This window comes from Suncus etruscus, chromosome 2 (assembly GCF_024139225.1).
Source record: "Suncus etruscus isolate mSunEtr1 chromosome 2, mSunEtr1.pri.cur, whole genome shotgun sequence".
In the NCBI taxonomy this organism is placed as follows: Eukaryota; Metazoa; Chordata; class Mammalia; order Eulipotyphla; family Soricidae; genus Suncus; species Suncus etruscus.
This window is the reverse complement of record NC_064849.1, coordinates 238,202-254,944: the sequence shown is the minus strand read 5'-3', so window position 1 is coordinate 254,944 and position 16,743 is coordinate 238,202. Positions and strand designations below refer to the sequence as shown.

Genomic DNA, 16,743 nt, shown 5'->3' with positions numbered 1-16,743 from the left:
TCCATAAGATCTTCAGCTGCTTTAGTCTCAAGGCAGAGTTGAGTATTTGTAGCCTCTATAACCACAAAGCCAGAAATAACCCAGTATGGCCTCAGCAAAAAAAAAAAAAAAAAAAAAAAACTTCACCATGTCTAAAAGGTGGCTTTTATGTTACTTCTGTACTCAGAAGGGCCTCCCCAAGCTAATCTCCAGGAGGCCTGGTGTTAACTCCTGGTGAATCTCAGCCAACCTGACTTCAGTTCCATGAGAAGTCCCTAAAAAGTCAGGGATCACCAGCTCCCGGTGCTAAGAACCTCCAAAGCCATACCTGGCAGTGCCTAGGAAACTGTGGGTCCAACACACACCACGCAAGTGCCTTAGGCCCTGTCCTCAGAGGCAGACTTTTAAGAATTTCATATGGAAAAAGAAAGAGAAACCATGTTTCTCTAACGCAGTCACCATAGCTGCACCTGACCAGCTCCATAGACTCATTCTGTTCTCAAAAGAGATGTAAACCAGCCCATGTAAAAGCCGAGACACACAACCCACACAAGCTAAAAGCTGGCGATTTCCGGAGGAGAGAAGAGGACAGACTGAGGCCACACCTACTGCACGCATCACCCACAATCACTGCTTCACCTATGGCTCTGCTCCAACCCTCCTCTTAGCTCTCTGCAGAGACACCAATCTGACCAAAACGCAGGTGTTAGTTTACACCCTGTTCTTACCCAAAACAAAGGTGTTCCCCAACTTCCTCTTTCTTTCACCAAGCCCTTTGACTTATAAAAGTCCACCTGGAAAGCACTCTTGTCTCTCACTTAGCCTTCCCCCTCCTGGTTGAATTTGTCCTGGTAGAATAAAAGAGATTTCTGTCTGGCTTGGCGCAAGGACAGAGACCAGGAGGCAAGAAGCCAACCGAACTCCATGTTTCTCTCTGACTGGCTTGGTTTATTAATTCTTCACAGCTACCCTACTTCAGGCCCATTGACCCATTCAGACCACGTTCACCAGGATTAGAAAGACAGAGTGTGGAATGATTTCACACTCAGGTATGCCGGTATTTGGGCTTTTTTGGAGTGAGTGCAGATCCTCACATTGCCCCTCATACCTCCAGACACCCCAGCAGCCAATATCACACTCCACAATGCTGCAGTATCAGCAGTAGAGCTTAGAATTTCTGTACAACTCTGTTTTTGTTCGAGAATGCCATTCTCATAGGAACACACCAGTTTGGACACCCATGTGTATCTGAACCCACCTAATGTTCAAAAACAAATGAAGTAACAGAATAGTCACTAGCAACAAGAGCTTGCGAAACTTCTGACAATGACTTGATGACCTCATTGGAGACACACTGATTTTCACAGATTTACTTGTCCTTTTTTTTGGGGGGGGTCACACCCAGCAGTGCTGAGGGGTTACTCCTGGCTCTACACTCAGAAATCACTCCTGGCGGGGCCAGAGAGATAGCATGGAGGTAAGGTGTTTGCCTTGCATGCAGAAGGTCAGTGGTTCAAATTCCAGCATCCCATATGGTCCCCTGAGTCTGCCAGGAGCTATTTATGAGCATAGAGACAGGAGTAACCTCTGAGTGCTGCTGGGTGTGACCCAAAAAAATACCAAACAAACAAACAAAAGAAATCGCTCCTGGCGGGCTCGGGGGGCCACATGGGAAGCCAGAATTCAAACCACCGTCCTTCTGCATGCAAGGCAAACGCCTTACCTCCATGCTATCTCTCCAGCCCCTGCTTGTACTTTTTTTTTTTTTTTTTGGTTTTTGGGCCACACCCGGCGGTGCTCAGGGATTACTCCTGGCTGTCTGCTCAGAAATAGCTCCTGGCAGGCACGGAGGACCATATGGGACACCGGGATTCAAACCAACCACCTTTGGTCCTGGATCGGCTGCTTGCAAGGCAAACACCGCTGTGCTATCTCTCTGGGCCCTGCTTGTACTTTTTATACAGATTGCTCTTTACTTTTTATATCTCTCTTCCTTCTTTTTAAAGTAACTTGGCTCCCACTAACCTGGAAATAAATGTATTATGATCAACTTCAACTATGTGATACAAGTTCTTTAAATAAAGTAAGTTAAATTAAAGGGGGAAAAAAGAAATGAAAAAAAAAGAACTGGTGCTGGACCAGGACCACAGAATAGCACAGCGGGGAGATCATTTGCCTTGCACAAGGCCAACCCAGGTTTGATCCTTAGCATGCCATATCCCTCAGGGCCTGCCAGGAGTGATTTCTGAATGCATAGTAACCCCTGAGCACTGCTAGTTGTGATCCAAAAAGTTTAAAAAAAATTAGTTGCTCTGATTATTATTTCCTAATACATGTGTAAAGAGCATCCTTGACACCTGAAAAAATAAAAATAAGAGGGGCCAAAGAGATAGCACAGCGATAGGACATTTGCGTTGGACACAGCCAACCCAGGGCGGACGGTAGTTCGAATCCTAAGCATCCCATTTGGTTCCCCAAGCCCGCCAGGAGTGATTTCTAAGCACAGAGCCAGGAGTAACTCCTGAGCGCCGCTGGGTGTGACCCCCCCCCCCAAAAAAATAAGAGCCTTTGAGGTCACTGTATGGCCTTCCGTGTGCAGAAGGATTGGGAGCAATTTAAAATAGATGAAGCCGAATTAGAAGCTGGTCATTCTGGCCAGACACCCAGGCACATCTCCCTGGCTGCGTCCCCATGGCAACAACAGAAAGTTCCCAATAGGAGCTTAGGGCACCTCCAAGGGGACTGTACTCTGTAGCTCCCCCCAACCTTGCGCCCATCCCTGTGCCAGAGGGAGGAAGGACTGATGGGCAGGAAAGGAGGAGGACACAGCAGGGGACTCTCAGGGCCCAAGCACCATGCTGGCCCAGCCCAGTGAGTGACCAGCACCAATGGACAGAGGGGAGGATCAGCCATGTGCTTAGGGGCTGTGAGGTCACCCAGACTCCAGGTCAGCACCAGCGTATTACCAGGTATCATGGGGAGAAGAATGCGGGCAGGCAGTAGCCACTGCACCCCACTGATCCCCCTTATCATAGCTGCAGAGGACACCCCCACACCTCCTTGATGTGTGTGGAGCAAAAGTCCACACTGTTAGGCTGGGGCAGGCAGACTTTTGGGCAGACGCAGTGGGTGTGTAGAAGGCCCCCCTCTTCGGCCCCTACCGATCATCCCTCTGGGGGCCCCAGGACACCCCCTCACTTTGTTCCAATGTTGCTTTGGCATGTGAGAGGACAGCCAGGTGACAGCTGCATGCCCTCCAAGGCTAGGAAGACATGGGGTGGCCAGTCCTCATGCTGTGGGGACACTCCAGCTGCCTGTGGAACACCCACCTGTACATCCACCTTGGAGGGAGAGGAACGCCCGGCCCAGGATCAGTCACAACATTGCACCCACAACCTGGAGAGTTGCTGAGTCAGAAGGACCCACAGCGATCACGCCAGACACCAAATGTCTCATGTTGGGCTCAGTTGGGGGGTGTCACTGACCACACAGCCAAGGGGACATGATGTTCCTGTGGGTCCCAAAACTTGCCTGTGAAGAACAGATAGTTTCATGAAGCCTTTTCCTTCCCTGCTCCTGACTCGTTTCCTCAAAATAATTTCACTAGGTGGTGATGTGTTTGTGATGGTTAGGGCAAAGAGATTTCATCATTTGGAGAGGGGGATTGTTGGTTTGTTTTTGAGGCCACACCCAGCCCCTCAGGGCTGACTTCTGAGTACTCAGGGGTCACTCCTGGTGGGGATCCAGGACCATTTGGACTCATATGATACACGGTACAGACCGTGTGTCCTACCCACTGTGCTACCTCTCCAGGCCCATATTTCCCAATTTGAAATGAGAGCCCAGAGATGGAGCTGAGGGGGGAAGAACGTGCCTTGCATGAGTTCTATTCTCAGCAGCACCCAAACAAAAGTTCAGGGAGCCCCCAAAGGCAGGTGTAACTGAATCCTACAAGCAACTGTATGTCTGTCTCTGATCAACACAACTAAGAAAAAGAGGAAAAACAAAGAGAAAAGCACATGGAAAACACCTAATACAATTGCACATGTGTGTTTCTTCATGTTTTGGGGGGGGGGGGCTGCAGGTACTTGGGACACATCCAGCAGTGCTCAGAGGTTACTCTTAGCTCTGCCCTCAGAAATTACTCTTGGGGGGCCAGAGCAGTGGCGCAGGGGTAGGGCGTTTGCCTTGCAGGCGCTGACCTAGGACGAACCGTGGTTTGATCCCCCGGCATCCCACATAGTCCCTCAAGCCATGAGTGAGTTCCAAGCGCATAGTCAAGAGTAACCCCTGAGCAGCACCGGGTGTGGCCCAAAAACCAAAAAAAAAAAAAGAAAAAAAAGAAAAATCACTCTTGGCAGGCTCCGAGGGCCATATGAGATCATGTGTCCTTTAAAGTAAGAAATAGCACTTCTCCAGGGTCAGAGCAATCCCTGAGTGCAGAGCTTAGGTGTGGCCCCAAAACCAAGAAAAATGAAAAGAAACACTGCATCCCAGATGACTGGAGTTTGCGTCAGTTCACCTAAATTAGTTCAACAACCCAGGACAAGAGAAACATCCAGTGTCCAAGGCAAGAGCTGCCATTACCTGAGGGACGCCCACACCAGGTCGCCCAAATTCTGTCTTTGGGGGATGCTATAGAATCTGGGTTGGGGGGTTCAGAGGACACATACCTGGCAGGGGGAAGCCCTGAGTTCCCATTCCCAAACACTATACAGTGCCTGATACTGACTCAGCGCTCACACAGTATGTGTGCCCCCAGATCCCCGCAAAAGACAGAGATTGGATGCCTAGAGATACAAATCACAAGATGAGGGCCAGAGCAATAGCACAGCAGCAGGGCGTTTGCCTTGCACGCGGCTGACCCAGAAGGACCCAGGTTCGGTTCCCTGCATTCCATATGGTCCCCTGAGCCTGCCAGAGGTGATTTCTGAGTGCAGAGCCAGGAGTAACCCCTGAGCGCCGCCGGGTGTGACCCAAAAACAAACAAACAAACACATCACAAGATGAATCCTTCACCAGGGTTTGAAGCTACCAGAATCTTCTCTGCAGCAGGCAACGGCTGAAAGCAACAAAACAAGGATGCATGCCAAAGGCCAGCTGGTGCGAAGGAAGAGTGTGGCTCAGTGAGTGTCTCCTCTCAAGGAAGCTGAGTCCTGCTGGTGCTTCAGAATGCAGCCGAAGCCTCAGGTGGAAGCCCTCTGGGGGCGGGAGCGCTTGCCTGCTGTGTCTTAAAGATGCTCTTGGGCTTCTGGTGTTGTTTTCTTCTGCATAACCAGAACACATCTCCCTGTGCCGCTGCCTAGGCCCCACTTCTTTGTCAAGTGGCAAGATAAAGCCTTTAGACACACTTCTGCGTGGGCCACAGGGAGGCAATTTGCAACCGACACGGAATGCTTAGGCTGGAGGATGCCAGCTCCTCGATGTCGCTTCAGGGATTGCGTTTTTGTGCATTCGACACAACAGAACACAAAGTGAGGAAAATTGTGATCTCCCTCCAGGGGTGAGGGGGAAGGAGGAAGCGACGGTGGGTGAGTACTGGCCCCTACTGTCCACTGGTGGCAGTGCACATGTGTTATTATCATTTAAAATTAATATCTATTTGAGTACCATGATTACGAATATGTTTGTAGTTGGGTTTCAGTTATAAAAAAAAGAACAACTTGGGGCCGGTGAGATGGCGCTAGAGGTAAGGTGTCTGCCTTGCAAGCGCTAGCCAAGGAAGGACCGCAGTTCGATCCCCCGGCGTCCCATATGGTCCCCCCAAGCCAGGGGCGACTTCTGAGCACTTAGCCAGGAGTAACCCCTGAGCATCAAATGGGTGTGACCCAAAAAACAAAAACAAAAAAAAAAACACAACGGCCTTCACACTGCAACCTTTCCATCACCATCTTCCTCCTCCCCCACCCCCTGCCTGTCTTCAAGACAGGCATTCTATTCTCTCACTCACTACCATGGTCATGATAGTTATCAGTGTAGTTATTTCTCCAACTGCACTCACCACTCTTTGTAAGCTTCATACCATGGCTGGTCCTTCCAGTCTTCATCTCTATTGTCTCTGGGTATTATTACAATAATGTCTTTTTTCTTAAATCCCACTGATGAGTGAGCCTCTTCTGTGTCTATCTCTCTTCCTCTGACTTATTTCACTCAGCACAATAGTTTCCAGGTATCTATGTATGGAAAAATTTCATGATTTTATTTTCCTGACGGTTGTATAGTATTCCATTATGTATATGTACCACAGTTTCTTTAGCCACTCCTCTGTTGTTGGGCATCTGGGTTGCTCCAGATTCTGGGTATTGTAAATAGCACTACAATGAATATAGGTATGCAGAAGGCTTTTTTTTTTTTTTCCTTTTTGGGCCACACCTGGCGACGCTCAAGGGTTACTCCTAGCTACGTGCTCAGAAATTGCTCCTGTCCTGGGGGGACCATATGGGATGCCAGGGGATCGAACCACAGTCTGTTCTAGGCTAGCGCTTGCAAGGCAGATACCTTACCTCTACGCCACCACTCTGGCCACAATTTCCAGTTTTGGGGGGAATCTCCATATTGTTTTCCATAAGGGCTGGATTAGACGGCATTCCCACCAGCAGTGAATGAGAGTTCTCTTCTCCCTACATCCCACCAGCACTGCTTGTTCTTATTCTTTGTGATGTGGGTGCACACGTTTTAAAACCCAAAAGAGGGGTTACCATCTGACCACCCTTGCCAACTGTTTTAAAATCTGGAGATTTGGGGGGTTGGAGCAATACCATAGCAGAAAGGGCATTTACCTTGAACACAGCCAACCCGAGTTTGATCCCCAGCATCCTATATGGTCTCCTGAGGCCACCAGGAGTGATTCCTGGCAGCAGAGCCTGGACTAACCGCTGAGTACCACCAGGTGTGACCCAAGAACAACTACCAAAAAGAAATCTGGAGAGTTTTGCTTAAAAATCTAGGGACACATTTTTTTGTTGTTCGTTTTGGGGCCACACCTGACAGTACTCCTGGCTCTGTGCTCAGAAATCACTACTGGTGGCCTCAGGAGACCATATGGGATTCCAGGGATTGAGCCTGGGTTGGCAAGTGCTCTACCTGCTGTGCTATTGTTCCAGCCCTCTAAGCATCCATTTCTTTGTGTGTGTGTTTTATTGTTTTTGTTTTTTGTTTTTGTTTTTGTTTTTGGGCCACACCCAGCAGTGCTCAGGGGTTACTCCTGGCTGTCTGCTCAGAAATAGCTCCTGGCAGGCACGGGGGACCATATGGGACACCGGGATTCGAACCAACCACCTTAGGTCCTGAATCAGCTGCTTGCAAGGCAAACACCGCTGTGCTATCTCTCCGGGCCCTTTTATTGTTTTTTTTTTTAAATAATATCTTTATTAAGCACCATTACGTATTACAAACATATTTGTAGTTGGGTTGTAGAAGCTGGATTTCTTGTTTTTTTTTTAACCCAGTGTGTGTGTGTGTGTGTGTGTGTGTGTGTGTGTGTGTGTGTATTTTGTCTGACAAAAAGTTTCATCTTGTCTTTGTTGACTTTTTACTCTCATCAGGCTTCCTTGTCAATATTTTGACTGTGAACAAAATTGCCCTTAGCCTTCTTTATTAACTTGTTCTAGAGACAGTCTCTTGATAGGCATACATTTCTTACAAACTAGATAATCTGCCGACTTTGGAGCTGCATCCCAGCATAATTGTGGGCCAGAGCTGAGCTGTGACCCACTAAGAACAAGACAAGCTCTCACCTTCACCTCAGTCCCTGCTACTCCTTTTTGTCTCCTACCAAGATGGCTTTAGTCGTTGATGTTTGGTTCTTTTTGGGGGGCAAGGGGCATACCAAGCAATATTCGGCAGTGTTCAGAGATTTGTAGGGATGCCAGGGGTCAAATCCAAGTTGGCTGCCTGCAAGACAAGCATCCTTCCTGCTGGGCTCTCTTTCTAGTCTTCCTTGGTCATTCATGGTTCTGTGTAACATTTGGATGTGCTGCTCAGGGCCTCAGCTCATTGCAAAGGTGACAATGGCATCCCAGGAAGGAGGGGGGAAAGGACCCGCAGAGGTCCCTCAGCCCATGCATGACTCAGCTAACAAATCTGTGGCCCTGTTTCTCTGGCTCCAGAAACTTCTCTGTTCACACTTTCAACCTGACACTTCGTATAGCTGATTTTTGCTTTTATTTTTGTCTTGGGCCACACTTAGCAGTGCTCCAGACTTACTCCTGGCTCTGCAACCAGGAATCCCTCCTGGCGATGCTCAGGGGGGACCCTATGGGGTGCCTGGAATCAAGCCTGGATGGGCTGCGAGCAAGATGTACACCCTCCCTGCTGTGCTGTAACTTCAGCCCTAGAGATACAGAAAAATTTTAAGTTTTTTTTGGGGGGACCACATCCAGGTGCCCTTAAGGGCTCACTGTGCTCTGTCTCTCCAGCTCCAGGAAGAATGTTTTGTTCCAACATCTGTGCAACCAGAAGGTTCTCGCTCAGCTTCAGGAAGGCAGAAGGGGAGACCAAAGAAGCAGCCAGGCCCGTGTTAAAATGATGCAGCGTTGGAGATGCAAGAAAAAGCGAGGAAATGGGAGGAAAAGGGGCCCCTCCTGGGGGTCAAGAGCAGGTCAGACTCCGGGGATCAGGGAGAGCTCGGCCCTGAGCGAAAGAAGACTGAGAAAAACGGGCCCTGGAGCGCGGCCCGGGGAGGACGGCAGCGCCAGGCCCGAACTGCCAACCTGGGAGTCCCCAGCTTGGACCCATCCTTGGCTCCACCGTTCTGCCCTGGCATCTCCCGCCATCCGCCAGGCTCCGCCCCGCTCGTCGCCGATTGGCTTCCGGAGCACCCGCCCACCCCGAAGACAGCCAATGGACTTAGCCCACGGCTCGCCTTTCCCGGGAACGCCGGAGCCGACGCGGGGACCCGGAAGTGCAAGGGACGGGCCAACGGGGGCAGCCAATCCGCTGCGACCCGGAAAAAGACCTGACCAATGGGGAGGCTCGGGGGCGGGGCCGCCGCGCCGCCCGCCCAGGAGGTCCTTCCCGGGAGCCGGCGGTCTCGGAGCCTGCGAGCGCCCGGGAGGCTGCTGCGAGCGGTGAGAACGGGGCGCCCCGGTGGCTCGGGAGGAGCAGGGGCCCCCCCAGCAGCAAGTGCACGGCCTGCTTTGCCTCCTGAGACCCCCGTTCTGTGTCCTTGGCCCCCCAGATGGGGTGAGCCCTCCTCCAGGGCCTGGTGGGGACTGACAGCGGGCAGGGCCCCTCCACAGTTGCCCAACAGATGCTGATTGTTGGCTTCATGGCATTTGCCCACCCAGGCGCCACCCACCTGTCCTGCCCCTGGGTCCCGCCTGGCACCCACCCACCCACTGCCACCCCAAGCCAGGGAGCCTTTGGAGATGCCAGGCCTTGCAAGTGCCAGGAAGGACGCCCGCTGGACAGACCAGGGGAAGGGGGCAGCCGTGGGGTTCAAGTCTGGGCGCCCGGGGAGCCCTCCATAGGCCGCAGGACAGTCTGGGTCAGTGTCGGTGTTTGTTTGTGTCTTGGGCCCCAGACACCCAGGTTATGTGGCAGCACCCATTGAGGTCTGTGGGAAAGCGTGAGATCTGGGACTCTTGGGTTCTTGGAGTCAACCCACGACTGATCCTGGGAGGGCTGGATCCCACTTCTCTGAGTATCCCCCCAGAGAGGAGTTGGTGCTCACACCATCTGTTGGAGCCCAAGATAGTCCCAGGGAAGTTCTAGGCAAGGGCCTGGCTGGTCGGACACCCCGGAATGTGGGGCCACGCTGATTTTGCATGTCCCTGGGTGTCACTGCCCAGAAGGGGCCACCCTCTCCTTCCCACAGATACCCCCCATCCTTGCTGCCTGAAGCCAAGCCTGACTTCATCAGTTCCCCTTCCTCCTGAGCATGCTCCTAGCTCTTGGATCCTTGCAGATCTCCTGCAGACCTGTGATTGGAGCCCGGCTCTGTGTCCAGATGACCCTACTGTCCACGGTATCCGCAATGGCGGTGACCGAGCCCAAGTGGGCCTGTGGGTATAGCCGCTCCCTCTGGCTGGTGCTGCTCAGCATGGCACTGGGCTCCCTGCTGGCCCTGCTGCTGCCAATGGGGGCTATGGAGGAACAGTGTCTGGCCGTGCTCAAAGGCTTTTACCTGCTCCGGAGCAAGCTGGACAGGACACAGCACACTGCTGCCCAGTGCCGTGGCCCATCGACTGAGCTCAGCGTCACCTCCAGGGATGCAGCCCCACGAGCGGTCCAAACCAAGGCCTCGCCAGGTGAGACACTGGCCCATTCTCCCCATGGCTGTTACCAGATATCCGGGTAGACGGGTCAGCCCTGTGTTCTCCTGGTTTACTGGAGAACCTGTGGAACTGGTAGACTAACTCTGGTCTGGGCGCTGGGGTGGTGTGTTGGGAGCAGCTCCTGGTGGAGAAGTGCTCGGTGAAACAATGAAAGGCCTGGGTGGGGAAGACACTGGGGTCTAGACCAGTCGGGGAGCTGTTAGCAAGGGGCGCAAAAGGGATAAGGACTCCGACAGAGAAGCAAGGACCACCCAGAAGGTAGTGTCTCAGGAACAGCCTCCACAGCTTCAGCCTCCCTGATCCTGCCCTTGGGCTCTTTCCTAGCTGCTAAGTTGGAGGCCAGAGCTGCTTTGAACCAAGCACTGGAAATGAAGCGTCAAGGGAAGCGGGAAAAAGCCCACAAGCTCTTCCTGCATGCCCTCAAGATGGACCCCGACTTTGTGGACGCTCTCACAGAGTTTGGCATCTTCTCAGAAGAGGACAAGGACATCATCCAGGCGGACTACTTGTACACCAGGGCGCTGACCATCTCGCCCCACCACGAGAAAGCCCTGGTGAACCGGGACCGGACGTTGCCACTGGTGGAGGAGATAGACCAGCGGTACTTCAGCATCATCGACAGCAAAGTGAAGAAGATCCTGTCCATCCCCAAGGGAAACTCGGCGCTTCGCCGGGTCATGGAGGAGACCTACTATCACCACATCTACCACACGGTGGCCATCGAGGGCAACACCCTCACCCTCTCAGAGATCCGCCACATCCTGGAGACACGCTATGCTGTGCCGGGGAAGAGCCTGGAGGAGCAGAACGAAGTCATCGGCATGCATGCGGCCATGAAGTACATCAACACCACGCTGCTCTCCCGCGTTGGCTCCGTGGCCATCAGCGACCTGCTGGAGATCCACCGGCGAGTGCTGGGCTATGTGGACCCCGTGGAAGCCGGCCGGTTCCGGAGGACCCAGGTCCTGGTGGGCCACCACCTCCCGCCGCACCCCCAGGAGGTGACCAAGCAGATGGATGAATTCGTGCAGTGGCTCAATTCGGAGGACGCCATGAACCTGCACCCAGTGGAGTTTGCGGCCCTGGCCCATTACAAGCTCGTTTACATCCACCCGTTCATCGACGGCAATGGACGCACCTCGCGACTACTGATGAACCTCATCCTGATGCAGGCGGGCTACCCCCCCATCACCATCCGCAAGGAGCAAAGGGCCGAGTACTACCACGTGCTGGAGGTCGCCAACGAGGGCGACGTGAGGCCCTTCATCCGCTTCATCGCCAAGTGTACTGAGACCACCCTGGACACCCTACTCTTCGCCACCACAGAATACTCTGTGGCACTGCCCGAAGCCAGGCCCAACCACTCCGGGTTCAAGGAGACCCTGCCCGTTAAGCCCTAACCTGTGATGAGGAGGTGAGGCTGGGGAAAAAGGAAAAAAAGGCAAAGAAAAAGCATTTCTAGAAAAGTAGCCATCTCCCAAAGCAAAAGGAGGCAGCTAAGGAATTTTAAACTGTTCCTTACCTCCATTTTTTTTAGTTAAAAATACTAAATTATTGAGTTTTGTTTCAAAGATAATTACCATTTAGTCAAGTTATTTATTTTTCCTAGTCTATCTTGAGTGGTATCCACTGGCCAAGCTGGTAGGTCCAGCAGGTGGTAGGGATGTCTCTGTCCTATATGTGTCCAGAACACAGGTTCTGAAGCAGAATTTGCACTAAGATGGGGGGTGGGGTGGGAAACAGGCCAACCCAGGAGCTGAGGGATGAGGGGCAGAGCTCAGGGGAGTAGCTCGTCCAGATCTTTCCTGGAGCCACTGAGCAAGAGACTGATGTCACCCGGGAGGACCGTGCTCCGAGGGCATGCTTGGTCCCAGCTTTGAGACGTGATTGAAAGCTGGACCAGAGCAATAGGACAGCAGTAGAGTGACTACATGTGGTCAAATCCAGGTTCGATTCCCAACATTCGGGGCCGGGCGGTGGCGCTAAAGGTAAGGTGCCTGCCTTGCCTGCGCTAGCCTCGGACGGACCGCGGTTCGATCCCCCGGCGTCCCATAGGGTCCCCCAAGCCAGGAGCGACTTCTGAGCCCATAGCCAGGAGTAGCCCCTGAGCGTTACCGGGTGTGGCCCAAAAACAAACAAAAAACAAAAACAAAAACGATTCCCAACATTTCTTTTGGTCCCCCGAGCACTGCCAGGAGTAGTAGTTCCTGAGTGCTGAGCCAGGAGTTACCCCTGAGCATCACCAGGCAGAATCCCAAAACAAAACAAAATCAAACCAAAAAGTGTCTGCTTCCTTACAGAGATCTTTCTGTTGTGGTTGAATTCTTCCTGTCAGCACCTTTTTGAGGTGTGAAATGAGTTGAATTTTGACCGATAACTTTTCTGGTTAAGTACCTTGATTCTTATGGGGCCGGGCGGTGGCGCTCGAGGTAAGGTGCCTGCCTTACCTGCGCTAGCCTAGGAGACGGACCGCGGTTCGATCCCCCGGCGTCCCATATGGTCCCCCAAGCCAGGAGCGACTTCTGAGCGCATAGCCAGGAGTAACCCCTGAGCGTCACTGGGTGTGGCCCAAAAACCAAAAAAAAAAAAAAAAAAAAAAAAAAGTACCTTGATTCTTTCAAGGATCTTTGGTTTGCAAACTAATACCAGAGACTTTTTATTTTTACTGTCCAGTCCATTTTTTCTCATTAAGATTAGAATAGTCAGCCTGATTTAATTTTTTTCTTTTCTTTTGGACTCTACTCTCAGGAGTCACTCTGGGTGGCGCTTAGGGGACTGACTGGGTGTAGTGCTGGGTTGAACCTGGGCCAGCCACACGAAGGCCAGCACACTCCCCACTGTTACTATCAACCTGGCCCAGCCTGGTCTTATCAGTGTTCTCACATGTCTTTGACCACAACTCAGACCTGGGGTTTTAGTATGAAAGTTCTGGCGTATCACCCACCCCACATCACATCACTCTGCGCTGCCAGTTGGGTCTAGCACAAGTGGGTGATTCTGCCCTGGCCCGGCTCCAAGTTGAATGATCACTAGGTAGACACTCAGGAACATGCCTGAGAGAGTGGCCAAGTCAGCCCCAAAAAGCACTTCCTGATGTGAATTGATTCCAGTGCCAGTTTCTACTGAACCGAGGGATAAAGCCCTTTGACCACCATCGGGACACTCCCTTTGGCCAAATTCCCTCTGAGCCTCTGCCCCTACCCACGGAGCAGAAACGACTGGCCCCAGGCATGGCCTTATTTTCCTCCGATAAAACTGATAAAAGTGCTTCGTGTAGCACAGCCTCCGGGCTGGAAGAATCTCTTCCAACCCCAGTGTGGCACAGCTGGTGATGGTCCAACTGCTGCCGTGTAATCAGAAGGGCCCACCCAGCATTGCTGGTTCCAGGACGGCCCCAGGGGACCCCATCAGACACTGCACTGAGGGGTCGTAGGGCAAGTCTCTGACCTGGGAACTCAGGTTCTGACAGGAAGGCAGGAGGCCGCTATTCTAATACGATGAGCATGTTGAGGTTTGTGAACAAGAATGAAGAAAAGTGAGGGGCTAGAGATTATAATTGTGGCCGACCCCAATTATAATCTCCAGCATCACGTTTGTTCCCAGAGGACATCTAGGTGTGAGCCTTGAGCACAGCTGGTGTATCCCAAAACATACAAAAGAAATATAAGAACAGCTGGAATGGAATGTCCAGTCACCTGACTGGTGACTACCCAAACTTACCAAAAACACATTTCCTCCTCGTATACTGCCACATGGTGTTTCATCACCCCAGTTCTTAGCTGCTTAGGCACATCCAGAAGATTGAACTTGCTTTCTACTCTGGTCATTTGCACTTTAGCTGTATATGAAGGATATTATTTTAACAAGTTACTAATAAAGTATTTTATTATATAAATGCCCTTGACTGGCTGTCTTATTGAAGAGCGTCCTCATTTCTCCAACAGGTGGGGCTGAAGGAGGGGTTCTTTCAGGCTGCAACATTCCCCAGAATCTCCACTCCTCCCAAGAGGTGGCCAGCTAGCCTGAGAAGCCAAGAGTCAAGTGAATGCAATAAGCTTACCCAGCTCATTCTCAGCAATTATTGCATCTCTAGGGAAAAGTGCAAGATCCTCCACCTTTGGTCTCACAAGGGCACAAAACTGGATCCTGCTTGAGTCAGAAGAGGTTCCCCTCTCACTAGCCTGTGTGGACACTAGAGAGGAAGTGAGGGTCCCAACCAGCCAACAGCAGTCCAGAAACTGGGACCAGCAGGAGAAAGCCAGGTCATGGTCCTGGGCAGGAAGTGACCGAGGCTCAGCAGCGCTGGGTCCCCCACAAACTTACCCCACTTGCTCAGGGCAGCAGAGTCATTTTGTACCACCTTCTTTTGTTTGTTTTTGTTTTTTGGGTCACACCCGGCAGCACTCAGGGGTTACTCCTGGCTCTACACTCATAAATCGCACCTGGCAAGCTCGGGGGACCATTTGGGATGCTGAGATTCGAACCACTGTCCTTCTGCATGAAAGGCAAACGCCCTACCTCCATGCTATCTCTCTGGCCCCCCACCTTCAGGCACAAGTACTTCTGAATGCTTGAACTGAGAAGTAACATTTAACCAAAAAATGGTTTGTGCACAAGGTAGTGGAAACCATACTGATTAGATGGATTAAAATAAACCAACTAAAAAAATTTTGAGGGGGACATAGCAATAGCACACAGGTAAACACACACAGCTTTGCACGCAGCCAATCAAGGCTTAATCCCGAGCATTCCAAACAGTCTCCCAAGCATTGTCTGGAGTGACCCCAGAGCACCCCCAGGTGTAGCCCATATACCAAAAAAATAATAAAAATTTAACAAATTAAAAAACTTAGAGGGGGGGGCCGGAGAGATAGCATGGAGGTAAAGGTGTTTGCCTTTCATGCAGGAGGTCATCAGTTCGAATCCCGGTGTCCCATATGGTCCCCCGTGCCTGCCAGGAGCAATTTCTGAGCCTGGAGCCAGGAATAACCCCTGAGCACTGCCGGGTGTGACCCAAAAACCACAAAAAAAAAAAAAAAAAAAAAAAAACTTAGAGGGGGAAAACTTGAAACATTAGAAAATTGAAAATGTGAGCAGTTGACCAAAAGTACAGCCATTATCTTTTTTCTTTTTTTTAGTTTTTGGGCCACACCCGGTAACGCTCAGGGGTTACTCCTGGCTATTTGCTCAGAAGTTGCTCCAGGCTTGGGGGACCTTATGGGACGCCGGGGGATCGAACCGCGGTCTGTCTAAGGCAAGGCAGGCACCTTACCTCTAGCGCCACCGCCCGGCCCCCAGCATTATCTTTAGAAATAGTGATCAAATGTTTGAATCCTAATTTTTAGTGGAGTTGGTCTGGGATGAGCTTAGTGTAAGGAAGTAGGGATGGGCCAGAGCAGTGTGCTGAGCTAGGACGGACTGTGGCTTGATCCCCTGGCATCCCATATAGTCCCCCAAACCAGGAGCGATTTCTGAGCACATAGGCAGGATTAACCCCTGAGCGTCACTGACTGTGGCCCAAAATCCAAAAAAAATAAATAAAAAGGAAGTAGGATCAGAGGTCAGGCAAGCAATGAGGGCACCGGCTGTGTGTCATGAAGCACAGGGGGGCTTCATTTGAAGCCCTCTTCATTTGTCACTTCTGTCATTCTGTCACTCTTCATTCAAGTCTTCTGTCGAGCCAGTTTCAAACTTCCCACTATAAAAATTTTACAAGACATGGGGCTGGAGTAGTGGCGCAAGCGATAAGGCATCTATCTGCCTTGTGTGAGCTAGCCTAGGATGGACCGCAGTTCGATCTTCCTATGTCCCATATGGTTCCCCCAGCAGGAGCGATTTCTGGGCAGAGCCAGGAGTAACCCAAGCAAAAACCACAAAAAGAAAAAAAAAATTTTATAAGGCAGAAAAGTCCGACGTGCAAGAACGTGGAGTGAAATGTCTACATTTCCATCCAAGAGGAAAGAATCCCCCTGCTATACGAGGAGAATCTTACTGGACTGCACTTTCCAAAGTCAGTCCCCCATCTGGACCTTCTATAGTCAGAATGCTACAAGATACAGGGTGAAAAGCCGGCCTGCGGTGAAAGCTGGCACCAACTGGCTATGACGCATAGAGGGCGCATTGCAGGGAAGTCATTTACAGAGACAGCAAATCTGATTTAGAAAAGTTCTATTTACAACTCTATTGGATACAGCAAAGGTACAACCATTTCCAAATATAGCCATATTTATACTGCTGAATACCACTGTACAGAGAATTTCAAGTTAACAAAACCGAGTAGGGCGTATCTGAGTTTGCACTTGACATGGTGTTTAAAACCAAATCAAAGCGCCACAACCATATTTTGACAGAGAACAGGGCTCACCAGCCTCGAGGAAAAGAAAAGGGTCATAAGATCCCTATACAAAACAAAAATCACAACTATTTTTGCTTTTAGGAAACATAAAACAATGAATCATTTACAAACACATTACCAAAAAATGCACAG

General features: G+C 51.1%; 1 protein-coding gene across 1 annotated transcript; it reads left to right on the top strand.

Moving 5' to 3' along the window:
• The first annotated feature begins 9,636 nt into the window (after positions 1-9,636).
• On the top strand, positions 9,637-11,668 carry FICD (FIC domain protein adenylyltransferase). The gene is made up of 2 exons (XM_049767805.1): positions 9,637-10,229; positions 10,581-11,668. Exons 1-2 carry the CDS (start codon positions 9,860-9,862, stop codon positions 11,654-11,656), a joined length of 1,446 nt encoding a protein of 481 aa, XP_049623762.1. The 5' UTR covers positions 9,637-9,859; the 3' UTR covers positions 11,657-11,668.
• The last annotated feature ends 5,075 nt before the right edge of the window (positions 11,669-16,743 follow it).

Bases quoted from the DNA above. Each gene is read 5' to 3' on its own strand.
- FICD (XM_049767805.1), top strand. From the start codon at position 9,860: ATGCTCCTAGCTCTTGGATCCTTGCAGATCTCCTGCAGACCTGTGATT. The intron at 10,230-10,580 runs GTGAGACACTGG...GCTCTTTCCTAG, and splicing joins CCAAACCAAGGCCTCGCCAG to CTGCTAAGTTGGAGGCCAGA.